Source organism: Podarcis filfolensis, assembly GCF_964270895.1.
Source record: "Podarcis filfolensis genome assembly, chromosome: 6".
NCBI classification, from domain to species: Eukaryota; Metazoa; Chordata; class Lepidosauria; order Squamata; family Lacertidae; genus Podarcis; species Podarcis filfolensis.
Window position 1 is genome coordinate 53,466,567 of NC_139609.1, and position 17,453 is coordinate 53,484,019.

At 41.5% G+C, this 17,453-nt stretch overlaps 1 protein-coding gene across 4 annotated transcripts in view; it reads left to right on the top strand.

Annotated features, from left to right (window-relative positions):
- BRPF3 (bromodomain and PHD finger containing 3) overlaps positions 1–17,453 on the top strand; it is a 34,677-nt gene that overhangs the window by 15,214 nt on the left and 2,010 nt on the right. For 2 of the 4 annotated variants that reach the window (XM_083617908.1, XM_083617909.1), the window contains exons 4-11: positions 101–232; positions 1,515–1,643; positions 2,042–2,354; positions 3,331–3,600; positions 7,912–8,415; positions 12,549–12,645; positions 13,944–14,041; positions 15,763–15,860. In XM_083617908.1, coding sequence (XP_083474034.1) covers positions 101–232; positions 1,515–1,643; positions 2,042–2,354; positions 3,331–3,600; positions 7,912–8,415; positions 12,549–12,645; positions 13,944–14,041; positions 15,763–15,860 — 1,641 coding nt within the window. The remainder of the gene's footprint in view (positions 1–100; positions 233–1,514; positions 1,644–2,041; positions 2,355–3,330; positions 3,601–7,911; positions 8,416–12,548; positions 12,646–13,943; positions 14,042–15,762; positions 15,861–17,453) is intronic. The other 2 variants (XM_083617910.1, XM_083617911.1) reach the window with 2 other exon arrangements.

Consider the following 17,453-nt stretch of genomic DNA (forward strand, 5'->3'; position numbering starts at 1 on the left):
GAATAACTGTAAATATGAAGAGATTGGTGAATCAGGAGAGATATGAAGAGAGATCAGGTACCATTAAAAAAGAAAGAAAGAAAAATCTCCCATTTTACAGAAAGAGCATGATGAGAAGACTGGTGCAGTGAAGGAGGAACTGAAGTACTGGCAAAAACTGCGGCATGACTTGGAAAGGGCACGGCTGCTCATTGAATTAATTCGTAAGCGTGAAAAACTCAAACGTGAGCAGGTTGGTATGAGCATGACAGCTGTTTACACTCCCAATGAGATGGACATTATTTAATGCCTTTGGTTAGAGCTTCTAAGGTGGCCTGGATGTGGAGTGATTGCCATTTTAGTGTTAAAACAAAACAAAAAACAAAACACCAATGCAATCCTAAGCATGCTTATTCAGAATCAAGCTGCACTGCATTCAGTGGGGCTTACATCAAAATACGTGTGCATAGGTTTACAGCCAAAAAGAGATTCTGAAATGAGTCAGATCCTATCTTTTATTGGACAAACTGTGTGTGTATGTGCACATGTGCATACGTGCGCGCACACACACAAAGACATCCACTGGCACTTTAAAATTAAATGGCAGCATTTCCCTGCCCCCTTTCCCCCTAGTGCTGGTGTGAAGTTGAGGGGAAAATGCTATCTCTTAGTATTAAAGAGCAGGAAGACAACTTTCTCTGATTTCAGTGCTGTGGTGCTTAGCACTGCGATTGGAGCTCAAATATTTCTTTGACTGCCAGATTAAACTTTATCTCCATATCTGTATCTAAGATCACAGAGCTAAAGTGCTTAGTGTTGAGATCAGAGAAGAAAGATCCTTCTGCTTGCTCTTTAGAGAAGGTCTCTAAAAAAGCAGTCAGAGAGATTTTATATTCTGATGAGTAGATATCACATCCATCTCCATTTTAGAGATTACTGTGTAAAGAACAGACAGGGATATTTATCTCCTGACCAGACTGGGGGCTCGTGGGCAATTTTCTATGGCTTGGTGGGCCATATCTGGCCTGTTTGCCTCAAGTTAGCCATCTCAACTGCAAATGCTACAATTAAACTGCATTTCTGTATAGATCAGGTCAGTTTTCTTCATTTCATAACCATTTTAAAAACACATGAATAAATATGGCTAGATCATTAAAAGAAAACATATATATCAAACTAGTAGTTTATCTGGCCCACGATATTGTTATTGAGATATTTGCCACTAGAAGTAATAAATTCAATAACAAACTTATTTGTTGTTCATGACGTTCAAAATCATCTGTCTAGTTTTGCCTAATAGTAGGGCCAGCCCTGCTTGTTGTATATCCTGTTATCCCTTTAGCCTCTAGTTAGCTGGTTTTATCAGAACTAGCATTTATAGTTTCTGCAGTTTACAAGGTTTGCCTGCAGGAAATGCTATTTTCTATCATTAGTATCTCTGAGGTGTGCTGCTTTTAGCTATCATTCCTGCATTGCCCGCAGTTGAACTAGATGACCCTTGGGATCCATTCCAACTCTGATTCTATGATTTTCAGGTAAAGGTTCAACAAGCTGCTATGGAGTTGCAGCTCACACCTTTCAACGTGCTGCTGCGGACAACACTGGATCTTCTACAGGAAAAGGATCCAGCCCAGATCTTTGCAGAACCTGTAAAGCTGAGTGAGGCAAGTACTTTACCTAGAAGTGTAGTTAGATTTGACCTAAAGAACTGCTCATTTGAATTCCTGCAAAATGTAACTCTCAAAAAGCAAGACCAGTCTGGACTGTTCAAGGCATACTTGCTTTGTTCTTGTATAAATTAAGGTCTTCCTCTAAGGTTCTTATACAGAGGATTCCCCAACCAGGCAGACTAGAGCACTTTTTCTGAGGGAGTTTGCTTTTGCTTCTCAGCAAGGTTATTTATTTGCTGGGGCTGAATGGGATAGGACTTAACCGGATGAAATCACTGTGCATTTGTGCACTGCCCCAGTGCCAGTGAGAGGGCATTTAGAGTGCTTGTGATGGATATGCCCTGGTTGGCTAGTAAATGATTTTTGTAATTGTACAGGTTTTATATGTTTAGGTTCCAGATTACCTGGAATTCATTTCCAAGCCAATGGATTTTTCTACCATGAGGCGGAAGCTGGAGTCCCACCAGTACCGGACACTGGATGAGTTTGAGGAGGACTTTAACCTTATTCTTACCAACTGCATGAGGTATAATTCTAAAGACACTATTTTCCATCGAGCGGCTGTCCGGCTGAGAGACCTCGGAGGGGCAATATTGCGCCATGCACGGCGGCAAGCTGAGACTATTGGCTATGATCCCCAAGTGGGGATTCACTTGCCTGAATCGCCAAAGACAGAAGATTTTTATCGTTTTTCTTGGGAGGATGGTGAGTTTCCATTAGGGATTTTTGTATTTAAAAATAAAAGACCATTAAGGAGAAAGAAGATTAAAAACCTCCATATGTGCAAAGAAAGACAATAATTTAAGAAACTACTCTGGAGGCAGTATCACTTACAATCAATATATATATATATATATATATATAATTTTGTTAATACAGACCTCCATTTCCCATTGATCCTATGGAGCAATCCCATTTTGCATCTTCCCCCACTCCCCATCTGATGGATGCTGTAAACAGCTGAGGAGCATGCTAATCAGTATGTCTATCAGGCAGGGAGGTGCATGCTGTTTGCTGTTTTGCCACTCCTGTCTTCCCTTGCACTTGTTCTTTCATTGCAGTGCTGGGTTCAGTACTGACCTACTCTCCGTACTGTGTCTTCTGCTTCCTAGCCAGATGATCATAGATGCCTACTTGGTGCTGTACCCTGCACTTTCTATATTTGTCTACCAGGAAGCAGGAAATAGTGGGCAGGAGATGTCTGCAGTAAATTTGAGGCCAATGCTGTTTGCGGGAATAGTCGCCATGGGGGACAACTGGAGGAGTGGGCCATACAGGACAACAGTGAGGGGTACATGTGTTCCATGGCCACAGGTTGCCTATGTGTGCTGTGGAGCATGTGATCTCTCTCTCTTTCTCATTGGCTCTGTGGTGTATTTCCTACATATTATTGGCATTTCATCTGAAGAATTATGTCCTGTTTATTATATGAAGTTCAAAAACAGATTTATTAATTGCCTGCCCTTCACTCAAAAGTTGTAGGGTGAGTTACAACAATTAAAACACAATATTCAAAACAGTTCAAAACAACTTAAAATTACAGAAATAAGGTATGTTCTAAAAATAACCATCTCAGATGTCAAAAGTGAGAGTGAAGAGGTGCCACAAGCTGTATACTGAAGATGATAGTCAATGTGAGACCTAAATGGTGGGTTAGTCACATTCTTGCTTCTCATTGCAGTTGATAACCTTCTACTCCCTGAGAACCGGGCTCACCTTTCGTTGGAGGTGCAGCTGAAGGAGCTACTGGAAAAGCTGGATATGGTGAGCACTATGAGGTCAAGTGGCGCCCGAACTCGCCGCATCCGACTCTTGAGACGCGAAATCAACTCTATCCGGCAAAAGCTGGCCCAGCAACAGAATAAAACCTTGCCAAATGGAGATCCAGCTCCATGGGAGGAAGGGCTGGAAAAGATGCTACAAGGAGAACGTGATGAAGATGGGGAGAAAGGTGAGTTTTTTTCACTAGGTCTCTGAAGGAAGCAGTTCTGGTTGTACTGGAAAGGGCTAGGTAAATGTGAAGACTCAAGGGGATCTGTGCACATTAATTCTACACAAGTCTGGTAGGCAGAAGTCACTATGTAATTACTGCCTTTGACAACAAACTCAAAAATCATCTTGAGAAATGGAGAGCATCAAGAACAGCCTCAATATAACATTTGGTAAACCTGTACATTTTTGTAACAAATGCTGGAGAGTTTTGGGGCTGAGGAAGCAGCAGCTGATGGTAACAAGGGTTGCCAGTCTCAAAGCTTTATGGTGATAAGGCAGCCTTAGAGAAATGTATTTGACAATCTTATCCCAGTTTCTAGAGGTCTGCATCACAAAGACACCTACACTTGGAAGTGCTAATTTACCTCCTTGGCAGTCTCATCAGGAAGAGGTTAAAAGACTGAGAAGACTGTCAGTCTAATGTCCTACATGTGTCTGTCACCTGTATGTATCTAGATACATAGTTGCAACAATGGGCTGTGAATGAAATAGCAGGAAGGAGCTGTGACATAGATTGATCCAAAGGATAGTGGACAAACTTGGGCAAGGAACCTTGGGTTGTGATCCCACCCATGGTCATCTGTGAATCAAAGATAGTAGAGACACTTACAGAATAGTGCACAAGTGGCTGCAGCCAACCATGATCCTAGTTTGCTATTGAGTAAGTGGCTCTATTTCTTTCTATTTTGTCTTTAAAAGCATCATTTACTTAGAAAGTTAGCTGTCTAACTTTCCCTTAAAAACAAAATGAGAAGCCAGTAAAGATGGAAGCTGTAGTATATACAAAAAAATAACCAGAGAAGCAGTCAGGGTTGGCCTTTGCTGTAGGGTGGGTCAGATCCCCTGGCAGGGAAAAGCAGTTCAACGTTGCCTTGCCTGGCCTTCTAAAAGGCTCAAAATAGTCAGCTGACAGCAGTTTAATGCCATTAATTGTTACTGATAAAAACAGTGTTAGCATGGTCCTGCCATCGTATTCTCAGAAAATGTGCCTCTGTTAACAAGCACTGCTGTTCTCCCCTATACTGTTTCAAAGCTGTAACCATGCTGAATTGTTACGGAAAACTCTTTTCTCAACTCCTGCATGTTTGCAGAGCTTTACATGCAGCCACAGAGCAGCAAGCCTCACTCAGTTTGCACAGCTTTTGGCATCAGTCAAATCTTTGACAAATGCAAATTCAGAAAGAATAGTGGATGCTGGTGCCACATGGCTGGAAAGTTCAAAACACGTGGAGTGTGAAGTAGGGTCCATGAGGGGTGTGGCCAAACAGAGTGGTCTGTAGGGGCATGAGGTTCCTCAGCCCTTCTGTACGGTTACACATCCATTCTGAAATCAACCAAATCCTTGCAAAAGTGCAACTTCAGTCATTGCCTTTGTATACCACCCTTCATCCGAAGATCACAAGGCAGTTCACAACATTTTGTTAGAATTACTGGAGCAGCATAGTCCTCCACCTGTGGGTGGCAGTAGCCCTGTCCATTGTTGATTGGATAGATATGTTTTGGGTACTACTCTAGCTACTCAGCCTGTGTCATGCTGAGAGGAAGGAGGAAAGAGGGGCCAGCCTTGTTTGAGCATCCAGGAAATGGGGAAGGCTGTTAAGGTGGAACAAGTAGTAATTTCCCCTCTCTCTGCTGCTTCTGAGAGTCTGTGAACTGTTGTGTATATATAGATATACACACATGTACACACATGTACGCACATGTACGCACATGTACACACACACACACACACACACAGGTCCTTTCATTGGACTTCATTTGTGACTTTTTGGTACATAGGTCGTTAAAAGTATATTAAATTCCTTACCCTCCACCCACTGTAAAAATGGAATTAAACACTGGTTTTTCAAAATGCAGATTGAGATTTTAAAACTTTTGTTACACACCTCACTGTTTGGTGCTTTTAGAGCTCTCTAAAAAGAGGCAATAGCTGTGAAATCCAAAATTTGTTGACTAGCGCAAAGTCCTAAGTTGCTGGTCCATGAGAGCTACATGGGCCAGTTAATGGTAAGGTCATGGTTAGAGACATAGCATTTCCAGAAAGTTTGAAGCCATGGGGTGTCTGTGAATATATTTTTTCCATTTTCCCCAGGAAAACCCCAGAAATTTTGGAAAATAATAATTCTGTTTTATATATATACATACACAGAGATGAGAAAGAGATCACCATTTCAGTTTAATTACAATTTGAATATACTTTTTACTTTTTTGCTGTTGTTTTTTTTTAAGTTACAAATGAAAGTACAAGCTGCTGAGCAGTAAGGAATCTCTTTGGTTTTGCCAGTTTATGAGGAACAGGCAAATGGTAACAATAAAAAGAAGAAGAAACAATTAATATTTGTGAAAGAAAGAACATTATTATGTGTCCTCCAGTTCTCCATAGTGAAATTTAATGTCTCATTTTCTGAGCTATTACTATGAATTTCAGTTCCTGCATCTTCTGCTTCTTCATATTTGTCATCACCATACTTATAATGAACTTCTAAAATCTGAAGGTTTGCCTGTATTGAAACAAACATCTCTACCCTTTCACAAGCAAATGAGGCACTGAAATCATCTTCCTTCTCTTGTGACAATAGCAGTGCCCCCAGAGGCAGAAATGCATCTTGCTGTTGCATTTGAGAGTTGAAGTCTCCGTTTACAACTCAGGACTTGATTGTCCTCAATGTACAGGAATTGTAATCATCTGATACTGCACATAGTCTTAACATAAAAGTCTTCCCATTACATAATTTTTAGAAATCATTTGCGGGGAGTAAATATATGAGCACTTTATCTTAAACATTGTATTTGTCATTCAAACATAATCTATTTTTTTGAACAAAACAAAAAGCTTTTTTTGGGGGGGGGATGATTGGGAGGGATTCACCCTTGAAAAAGTTTCTGGCTTTTCCTAGGCTATCACATCTTTTGTCATGGTTGCAGCAGATGAGAATCTGTTTTGACTTTTGCTGAATGGATCTCAGAAATCTTAATTTCTCTTCTGGATTGCTTTCAGGAATATTTAAAGGGATGTTTTGAAAAGTTGTTTTCCTTTTCCTTGAGACACCCCCTCTCCCGACGATATACAAATAGGGTACACCAATGGTCTGCTGTCTCTTGGTGGAGGATTAAAGTATTCTTAACTAGTCGCCAAAAAACTTAAAAGAATATCAGTATTCCCAATTGAGGTTTAGGGAAGAGCTTCAGTATGAACAGATTACCTCATGTTTATTGTTTTGGTTAAATCTACAATAATCTTTAGTTTATAAGCGTACCAGTCTCTGATTTTGAACTGCACTAAATAGGACAAAAGGCTTCTTAATATACTTTGAATTCAGAGATGCTCTGTGCTCTCTTTATGAGGTTCTTACGAAATTCCTGAATGGTGACATTCCTTCTTAAGGGGTTGTAGTCATCTTAGCAGCCATGCTTTCCCACAGCGCTGGCAATCCATGCAGTTTAGCTAGTCGAGGGAATAACTTGTTTTTCCCTGCTGACAACCAGAACGTTGCACAGATAGCAAATAGTGCTTGAACAGGAACAGAACCTTAAAAGGGGGAAGAATGAGTGCTAATCTGTGACCTCATTGCATCATGAATTGGAATGAAATGCTTAGACACAGAATTCAAGAGGAAGGAAGGCTCACTAGAGAGAAAGCTGAGCTTGGATTTGGTAGTTTAATGATCTCTGGGTGTTTTTGGTGACCTTAGTACAAGGGACAATGACGTAGTTTAAAAGGAAAAAAATACAAAATTGACTGTTTTCCATTATTTGCAACATGATCGAGGTCCTTAAGAGACTTTTTTGCATTTGAAACTCCTCCTTTGATGTTTTCTAGTTCTCCCATATCTCTTTACCCTCTTAGGTTAAACATGGCTATGTAGAGTTTAAAATACCTGAGGAATGAGGGTCTGAAAAAAAGAGTTAAGAAGGTTGGGGAGTTAAGCGTCATGCAGCCTGAACTTCAGCATGTAAACTTATAAGCAAATTCCATTAAATTCAGTGGGATTTGCACACTTGTAACGATGTATAGAACTGTCACCATAAATAACATTGTTGGTTAAATGACAAGCATGTTGACTGGCTCTCAAGAGGATGAATATTTTTTCTTCTGCAGAGTGCCATAGTTATTATTTTTTTCACCTCTGAGTGTCTCTCTTTAGGCTATTCAACAAAAGTTAGTTATTACCTGCCACTTACTTTCAAGCATAGAAAGGGGCAGAAAGGTGTGATCCGTACTTTGGGAAATACTTTCTAAAATGTTCAAGCAGATTCTCTTTCTCTTTAGCAGATGACACCAAGCCCCCACTTCCCCCCACCCTGGAGCCCACAGGACCTGCACCCCCCCTATCGGAGCTGGACTCTCTGCAGGACCCTCCAACTCTCAAACCCATTAGCGAAAGCAAGTCCTTGAACAGACTACATAAGCGGCTGAAGTCCGAGGGCGAGCTCTTTGATAAGAAGACACTGCAGAGGGAGAGCCACGCCTTCCAGCGCTTGCTCAGCGACAACGGCCTGAACGGATTGGCCCTTCAGGCCACGGGCACCTCTGCCAGCCCCCCGTTTAGTGGAGTGGGCAGGCGGACATCTGTCCTTTTTAAAAAAGCCAAGAACGGGGTGAAACTGCAAAGAGGTCTGGACTGCCCCCTTGAGAATGGAGAGGACCACAGCCAGAGTGGGCAGCTTTCCCCCTCCAGCGTAGAGGGTGAGCGGCCATCCCGGAAACGGCCACAGAGTGGGAGCTGCAGCGAGAGCGATGGCGAGAAATCCCCCAGGCAGGCAGGAGTGACAGGTGACTCCCCTGAGCTTTCATTCCTCTGATGTCTTGGAAAGCCAGAGATCCCCAGAGTAGAGGTGTCTTGTAGCTGCGCTGCTTGCCTGCTGGCAAGAAGTCTCCACGCCTTCGCAGCATTTCTCTGAGTCCCTTTGGGAATTGAGTTCTGCCAAATGTCTGTTGCATGAATCCCAAAACTAGCATCCAGTTTTATTGTACTAAAGGATGAGAGGAAGCTATGGGCTCTGGAGCAGAAAAGAGTTTTATATTGCAGAGGAAGGCATATTAACCAGCCTATAAATCTGTGACTAATTTGGGAGTTTTCTTCCCTGATGCCTTTACCATGCTAGGTTGCTTTTGGGAGAAGTGTAATACCTGATTGTTTGAGTTGCAGGGGAAGAGTAGGTCTCTCTCTTTTTCTTTGCACCTTTTTCAACCTTCAGCTGAATCAGATACACATCTCTCTCCGTTTTTAATGTATGCATGTGTGAACTATTTTTTTATAGTGTAGTGAACCTTAACACTATTGAGAATTTTTCAGTGAAATCAAGTGATGTGAAAAGCTTACACCATATTCTTCTCCACTGTTTCTTGTTCCTGGATCCTGTGCAGTCATGTGCCAGAATTGGACAAATGGATATGCAGAGGGATAGTAATGGTTCTGTGGTGACTTATAGGTCTGGAGGATCTGGAAGGAAGCAGACAGTGTTAGGGAGACTTTTTATAAAGGCAAGCAGCAGGGTCATAGTATTGATCTGAATGTGTCCCTGAGCTCAGGCTGTTTTGCACATGCTTACACATCATTGGAATAATATGCACACGATTACTCACAAGTGAATGCATGATCTGATGCTATTGAAAAGCATACTGTTATGTTGATTTATTTATCAAAATTATGTCCCATCTTTCCATCAAATGTTGCTCAAGGCAGCTAACAGAAATAATAAAAATACCATAGCATGTAATTAAAGGCAATAGAATAAGTTTAAAAATACGTAAAGACAAAGCAAGTGTGCTCACTTCTGCTTTCTTCTTTCAGAGTAAGCAACTAGCACATATCTTTTCTTAGTCATTAAAAACAGGGACCAGTTCTGAAGCTCTTTAGAGCAATCTGATGGGATTTTTGAGCCATTCTCAAAAAGTTGAATGAGTAACTATTTCTAAAGCAGTATTTGTGCATGTGCTCATAGTGATCCTGTGATGTATTTTTGAAAGGGGCACAGAGAATCAAGGAAGTGTTTGGTAAAATAGTGCCGTGCAATCTTATACTGAGCAAGTGTAGTAGTACCTGTCAGAGGTATGCAACACCTTTTTAGCTAGCAGTTACTGATGTTAGAGTAGTAGGTGGAATCTCCCACTTAGATACAACCCAAACTTAGGAATACATTCTAGCTTGCACTTCTCTATTTTATGGTTTGTATGCTTTCATTTATTTAACTTTATAGAACAAAGACTGATAGTGGGTTCCTATTTTAAAAATAAAAGCATGAAGTCTAAATGCAAATCCTAATAAAAACATCTCCACAGGCCTTAACACTTCTGGAAGAGTCTCATGCTGAGCCTTAGCACATCCATAGGGGCAGACAAGTTCATAAGTTTGGAGCCACCACTGATAAAACTTTGTGCCCTTATTGTATGCAGTTTGCACACAGAGGAAACAAGGGTGCTCCTTAGTTTATTACAGAGCTGGTGATGGGGTAGAAGAAATAAGACTGTCTCTTTGATTCCTCAGGTGCCTTTATAGGTCAAGTGTAGCACCTTGAAGTCTCTGAATTGTATTGGGACCCAGTGCATGCTATGGAATACAGGTGTAACGTGCACCCAGGGACCAAATTGTACAGCAGTATTAAGGCCTAGGTTACCCTGATAATAGTTGATTCTTTGTTGGCTAAAATGCCTTTAAGATGGGCTGTGAAGGTGAGTTGTCCCCAGTAGCTCCCCTCTCTACTTTATTCTGTGCTATGCAGCAGCTTTGTGTGGTATCGCTTAACTTGTGTGTTACCAGTTATGAAAGTGATAACCTATTCTGTTGGGATACTGCTGTGTCTCAGTTGGCTTATGATTCTAGTACAGCTTGATAAGATGCAACAGTCATTGCTCCCCATCCTAAACACTTGTTTGACAGCTCAGTGACTTGTGAACTGAGCTACAGGATGGGTAAAAGAGATGTAGGTGAAATTAGAGGAAATTCATTACCAAATGTTTCTAATACTTGTTGTTTTTTCAATTTGATTTTCCACTTTCTAACTGATAGAGCACATTAGTCAGCAGGGGACCCATGGATGGAATATTATACAGCTTTCTCACCTGCTTCCAAATCTCATATATCATATTCTCTAAGTCTGGGGCTACAGTGAAGTTTACCTGTGCCTGGGTTAAACTTCATTGGTGGAGTAAAGGATTTTTTCTTTAACCAATATGTGGAAACTCAAGTCAAAAAATTAAGAGATATCTACACTTGCAGCCCTTGTTTCATCACTTATTATTTCTCTTTGTCTCTCCTTTTCCTGTGATATTATAATACTTTTATGTATGTACTTTCTCCTCCCAGAGTTGAGGCCTGCTCTTTAATTTCTTTATTTCTAAACCCAGTGTCACTTGAATATGGAAAGGCTGTTAAGCAGATTGCACTCTTGCCATGAGTGAGGGCATTAAAAAAAAATCAAATAAGGAAGGAGAGCAGACCTCTGTGGGTGACCAAACCTTCTGGGATTATGCAAGAGCAGAAACAAACACATTCACACATTAATTTTATAATGAATGATTTTAGAGCGTTGTTTGTGTTGTACTTTTGTATTGTTTTATTGTTGTTAGCCGCCCTGAGCCCAGCTTCGGCTGGGGAGGGCGGGATATAAATAAAATTTATTATTATTATTATTATCCCCAAAGGAAAGTAATGAGGTCTCTAGGGGGTTGCTGTGTAGTGGATATGAGCCCAGTCTGTGTTTAAAACAAACAGTTAAAAAGGGGAGGAAAAAAAGGAATTAGTTATGAAGTCTTGAGCTGATGACTGGGATGAGGGGCATTCCCAATGTTAGCATACTTGACCATAAGGGACAATTCATGAAAGGTAGTACTTCTTTCACAAGGTACTAATGCCAAACGCCCCCCCCCCCCCAAGCACTAATCAGGAACATCTCATTATATGAGAAACTTAGCATGCCCAAACCTCAAGTTTCCTTCCTATCAATAATCATAACCATGTAGCAGATGACATGCAGAATCAAATCCAGGCTAGCTATACATTTAAGTGCAGACCTCTGGAATTGAAAATGGTTTTTAGAGTGTAGGGGGAGAAGCTTGGCAGATATACAGATGGAAAATGTGCCTTGTGAACATTTGTTCAGGCTGAATTTTGACTTTGTAGACAAGGCAGTGCTTACCGTAATTTGCCAGTTATCAGTGGGGTTAAGGAGGTAGCAGTTGCTGGACTAAAGGGAGGTGGATGAGGAACATTTCCTTGCTAAATGGGTAAGAGTTGGTAAGGACTGTTCTACGAACATAAGAACATGGTGGGGGAGAACTGGCTTTGAACAAGTTCTTTGAACATAGTTGTTGCAAGATGCCTCTTGACTCCAACTGTGCACAGACATTGGGAATGAGAATTTAATGCATTCTTTAAACTCTTAAATGCATTTTTCCCCAACAAAATTTTGACATGATTCAAATAGTCTTGTTAGCTGCATTGTAGAATTGTGGTGTATGTAGTCTGTTTTCTTTCATAAGTGTCTAAAGTGGGGATGGGGAGCAAATTGGCCAAGTTGGATATTTTTTTACCTGTGTGTTAAATCACGCAGGTAAAAAAGTGGGTTCAGCACTTTCCTAGCAGCAACTGTTCAACTGATAGTTGGTGCTTAGGAAGCACTGTGCAAGGGACTTTGCAGGCACTCTCAATCAGCTGGTTGGGGGTACCTGCAAAGCTTTGCCCAAGCGTCGCCTTTACCTGCCCTATACCTCATGCCAGATGTAGGGCAGATAGATGTGACTTGGCTGAAATGGCCTCACAGACCAAATGGGGAGGCGTAGTGGGCCTAATTAGGTCTGCAGGCTGGACGTTCCACATCTGTGGTCTAAGGAATTTTTAAAATAGCATTGTATTTACAGTTAGACTCACATGCATTCTTCTCAGTTCTCACATGCATTCTTCTCAGCACCAGTGACAAATGGCTTCAGGAAGCATATGGAAAGCGGGTCTGACTCAGAGTGCAGTTCTGGCCTCGGTAGTGGTCTCTCATCTGACATCTGCAGGTAAGTCTTCTTCCAGGTACTTTCACCCAGAAAAAACATTATTCTCTTGGTAATTTTCCAGTCTTTTCTTTCTGTTTATACTTTTAGGTGCCTCTTACATCCATATCAGAGGCCAGAGGTTTTTTAATTAAAAAAAATCAGCATTCCAGAGGAATTATGGCTCTAATCTTGATTTAGCTGCATGTATGCTGTTTAGCACGTGGCAACTGAGGGGTGATAAGTTCCAACCCTTGTATTCTAGGCAGTATAATTCTAAGCAGTATATAGTAAATTGGTGACACCGATGCCTGCATTATTTTTTCATTCTTAAGCATCAGTGTTTTCCATTATTTTGTGTTTTGTTACCAGTCTATTGCTGAGATAAGCTACCTTTTGATCCCAAGATGACTATAGGGTCAAGAGTAGACCCCAGTCCCTTAATAATAATTAAGTAGTCCTTAATACTTAGCACAGGGATGCGGGTGGCGCTGTGGGTTAAACCACAGAGCTTAGGACTTGCCGATCAGAAGGTCGGCGGTTCGAATCCCCGCAACGGGGTGAGCTCCCGTTGCTCGGTCCCTGCTCCTGCCAACCTAGCAGTTTGAAAGCACGTCAAAGTGCAAGTAGATAAATAGGTACTGCTCTGGCGGGAAGGTAAACGGCATTTCCGTGCACTGCTCTGGTTCGCCAGAAGTGGCTTAGTCATGCTGGCCACATGACCCGGAAGCTGTATGCTGGTTCCCTCGGCCAATAAAGTGAGACGAGCGCCGCAACCCCAGAGTCGGTCACGACTGGACCTAATGGTCAGGAGTCCCTTTATCTTTACCTTTAATACTTAGCACAGTCTTGCCATTAGTTTGCCTATCCCAAGTGAGCATCACTGCAATACCATTCTCCCTCTAGCTTTATAGCTGAACTTTTGTCTGCAGAACAGTCGATTGAGAACCAGCTTTCTTGCAATGTTGGTTTGCTTCTGCCCTATCACATCCTGCTTCCAATGTCCACAGCAATGCACAGCCTGCCTGAATTAGCTTGTTTCCCATCTTCCCTGTCCTTTGCATCAGATCCAACTCTCCTAGGAGCAGCTGATCAGATCTATGATTCATATGAATTTCTGCCTTTCACAGTAAGGTTTTAATTGCTGCTCTGGCCGCCCACTTCTGGTTATTTACCAAAAGAAAGGCTGCAGAAGTCCCTTATCAGATCCAGATGTTATTGCCCACAACGGCATTCTATCCACTCCTCTTCCTTCACTCCATGAAGCTCAAGGTGTATTTTGGAGCTAAGCATTGTTTTATCACTTGGCTCTCTTTTCACAGTGGTCTGACTCCGCACAAACGTAGCCGAGGAAAGCCTGCTCTTGCACGGGTCCCTTTTTTGGATGGTGTAAATGGAGACTTGGAATACAGTAGCTCAGGTAAGAAAAACAGTGTTGGTGTTTCTTAAGCACAACGTGTAGCTATAATTTGTACAACTAGGTTATGGATGTTATTTTTTCCTGTGGATTGTGCCAAAGGAGACTAAGGTTGCAATCCTTCCAACACCAGCAAAATAAACATTGTTGAACTCTTATTTGCAAGTAAGCATGCATAGGATCAGTTTCTATGCATGCTCTTTACATTTGTTGCCAGTCTTGTAGCTTGCCATTTTTATAACTTAAGAAATGGCAGGATCAGTTCCGCTGTAAAGATGTAGGTAAAAGAGTTTGGGCAAGTTCTATAATGAGGCTTTCATCCCCCCCCAACCCCCCCCCATATGTTATAGCTGTAGAGAAAACCTTGAAAATGTGTTGTCAATATCTGGAGAAGGCTCAGGCCACAGAGTGTTAAATCAATGCATTTCTGTTATGGTTCCCTGCTTCCTAGTCCTTCCCCAGCTGACGGTCCAGTCTCCAAGCCTACTTCCTAAATGGCCTGTGCCAATCAAGTTTTAGCATTCTAAATTCTTCAAAGTGAAGTGTGTGTGATAGGGGGAAGCTCATAATTTGGGGAATAGAATAAATTTGGCAATGTTGCCTAAAATATATATTCAGATTTAATTTCCATAATTTATTCTGGGCACAAAAATATGTTTGCGTGTTTCAGAATTCAGTCTTTGTGGAAGTAGCTTAGTATGGCAACAGTCAATGGTAGATTTTAACTGTATTTTTCTCTGTGGTTGGGTCTTGAACCTTGTCCCAGAAAGGCTATGTATGCTCTCATCAGTCCCCTAAACAATGTATACATTGCCTAATTACAATTGCCTCCAAGTGGTATAGAAGGATACTATGTTGCTGCATGTGGTGTTCATAAAACAGTGATTGTGAGGAGCATAAGGGAATTCCAGCCTTTGCCAGGCCCTGGGGGATGACTGGGCACTGACCTCAGTGGGATTGTTGTTGGCTTTGCCATTGATGGCATGGGAGTGTTACGGTGGCAGCTTGCATATGATGTGTATTGTGATGCAGGGGCTGTGTTCCCATTGTTATAAGTTTATTGGTTCCTCCTTTATGTGTGTGGCATGGCATGCACAGTCCCCACTAGGTGAGTATTCCCCTTGCTTCTAGAATGTTGTGGGCATGTCTGTTTTTACGCTGTTTGGGGATTTTCTTGTGTGTTTTCCTCCTTGTGAGGTGAGCACACATTGGATGTGGCAGCTATTCTCCTGACATAATGGTAGCTTGCCTTTGGTACTGGGTCAATGTGAGTATAAGATTGCACTGCCTGGTGTGCAATCTATTACCAGATCCATTCTTACAAAACATTTTGTCTACTTATAAAAGGAGGATGGTAGGATAAGTCTTTGCCAACCTGCCGTCTTCCAGGTTTTCTGGACTGCAGCTCCCATCAGCTATGCTAGCAGAGGTTGATGGGAGTTGCAGTCCAAAGCTTCCCGAGGGCACCAGGTTGGCAAAGGTTGCCTTAGATATTGTTGTCTTATGCGAAATAGTTGCTCGTTTTTAATTAACATGTTTGGCCTGATTTCATTTTTCAACCTGCAAGCTTTATCAGAAGTGATATTTAAGATGCAGGATATGTTTCCTCAACTTTGTATTCATAACAGCAGCCTTCATCTATAGCTCTGCAATTGCTTTCAAGGAAAAATGTTATTGTCATGGTAGACTATGATTCTAAGGCAGTTCATATTGCGATTCCTTAGGTACAAACCTACTGATGCCCTTTGAGGAGCACACGGAACTAGAACCTCTGGAACTTGTATGGGCAAAATGTCGTGGCTACCCTTCTTACCCGGCGTTGGTATGTATACCTGGTTCAATGCTACCTTCTTTCCATGGAGGACATCTTGGTGGCCTATAATACAGTGCTAAGCTCAAAATGTAGTTTCAGCTGAGGAGGGAGGAGAAAATGTCCTCTGGAAGAACTCTACACAACACTGAAGCTTTCATCGTGAAAACTTGGGGGCCTCTGAGCTATTGTTTCATGGCTAGCCATATTGTTACTTTGTTCCTTCTAATCATTTTTAATGTTCTTTATGCATTCTCCATATTCTTTTTGTTAGCTGCCTTCCAGTGCTTTGGTGGAAAATAAATATACAAATAAATGACTCAGAATAGGTAGTAGTCAACAATCTTCTATCACCATATGTTTAGCCATATGCCTAGTAACATCCACATTTCGAAACATGGAAGGATAAACAGTGATAAAAATATAATAAACAATTTTAACTAGAAAGATGCCATCTCGGTGCTAGGAAACCGTGGATGATTTCCTCTTAACCAATTCCCAGGTACAGGTGTGTAGCAGAGGTGGGGAACTGGATCTTCCTAGCAGGCCAGATCATTATCTCCCTCACCCCCAGTGGGCCAAATTTGACAGGTGGGTGGAGAGCCCATCTGCCAATCACTTGATGTCACTATGATGTAAGGTGACTCTCTTTTGCCTTCACAGTTTTAAATCATACTGTGTAGGCAAATGCACAACTCACAAAGCACCTTTCAGAGTGCTCCTCAGGAATGAAAAAAGCCCACTACAAAGCGCTCACAATATTGTTGTGTCTTGGAATTTTTAAAATTTTATTTTTGTGCACACAACTTTGCAGATGCTTTCAGTCAGCTGATCAGGGGTGTCTACAAACCCCTTTCAGCTGAGCCGGGTCTTTATCTGTTGCACAGCAGAAGTCAGGTGCAGGGCAGGTTGAGTGTAGCTTGATTGAAATGTCTTGTGGGCCAAATGGGGAGGCTTTGCAGACTTAATTGGGGCCTGAGAGTCCCCACCACTGTTAAAAGCTAATAACAAAATCCAGTTAGAATGAAACATTCAGAAATTAGGTTTCAAGTTAGTTGAATGAGATGTAAGGCACACAACCCACATAAGTGCGATAGGCATCATGTGTATGAATATATAACAAGTAGCTTGCTTGTTCTTTACAACAGTCATAATTTAAAATATCAAAACAAAAAGTTAAGGAGCACATATAGCATACAGCACAGTCATTCTGTAAACATTTATTTATGCAACAGAAAACTCAAGTGAAAACTCCCAACAATGAATCCCCCACCTATGCTCAAATGTCAACAATGTTGAGTCTAATTATCAGCCAATAAAAGCAAATTAACTGATAGCCAGCTTGAATCAATAGACTTGTACCATAATGAAACTGGTGTGAGTGAGAGTAAACTGGGACAGCTGGATATTGGGTCAGCAGGGATGGTGTACCGTCTCTTGAATAATGTTATTTTGAAATCTTAATTTGCCAAAAATTACACAGGCTTCTGCTTACTTGTTCACTTACCGGATTCTTCAGTACAGAATAACAGAGAAACGCTTACTAAGTTTTCTCTAGACTGGAAAGCGTAGATGAATGGTTGTTATTCATTTTGCATTAAAGTA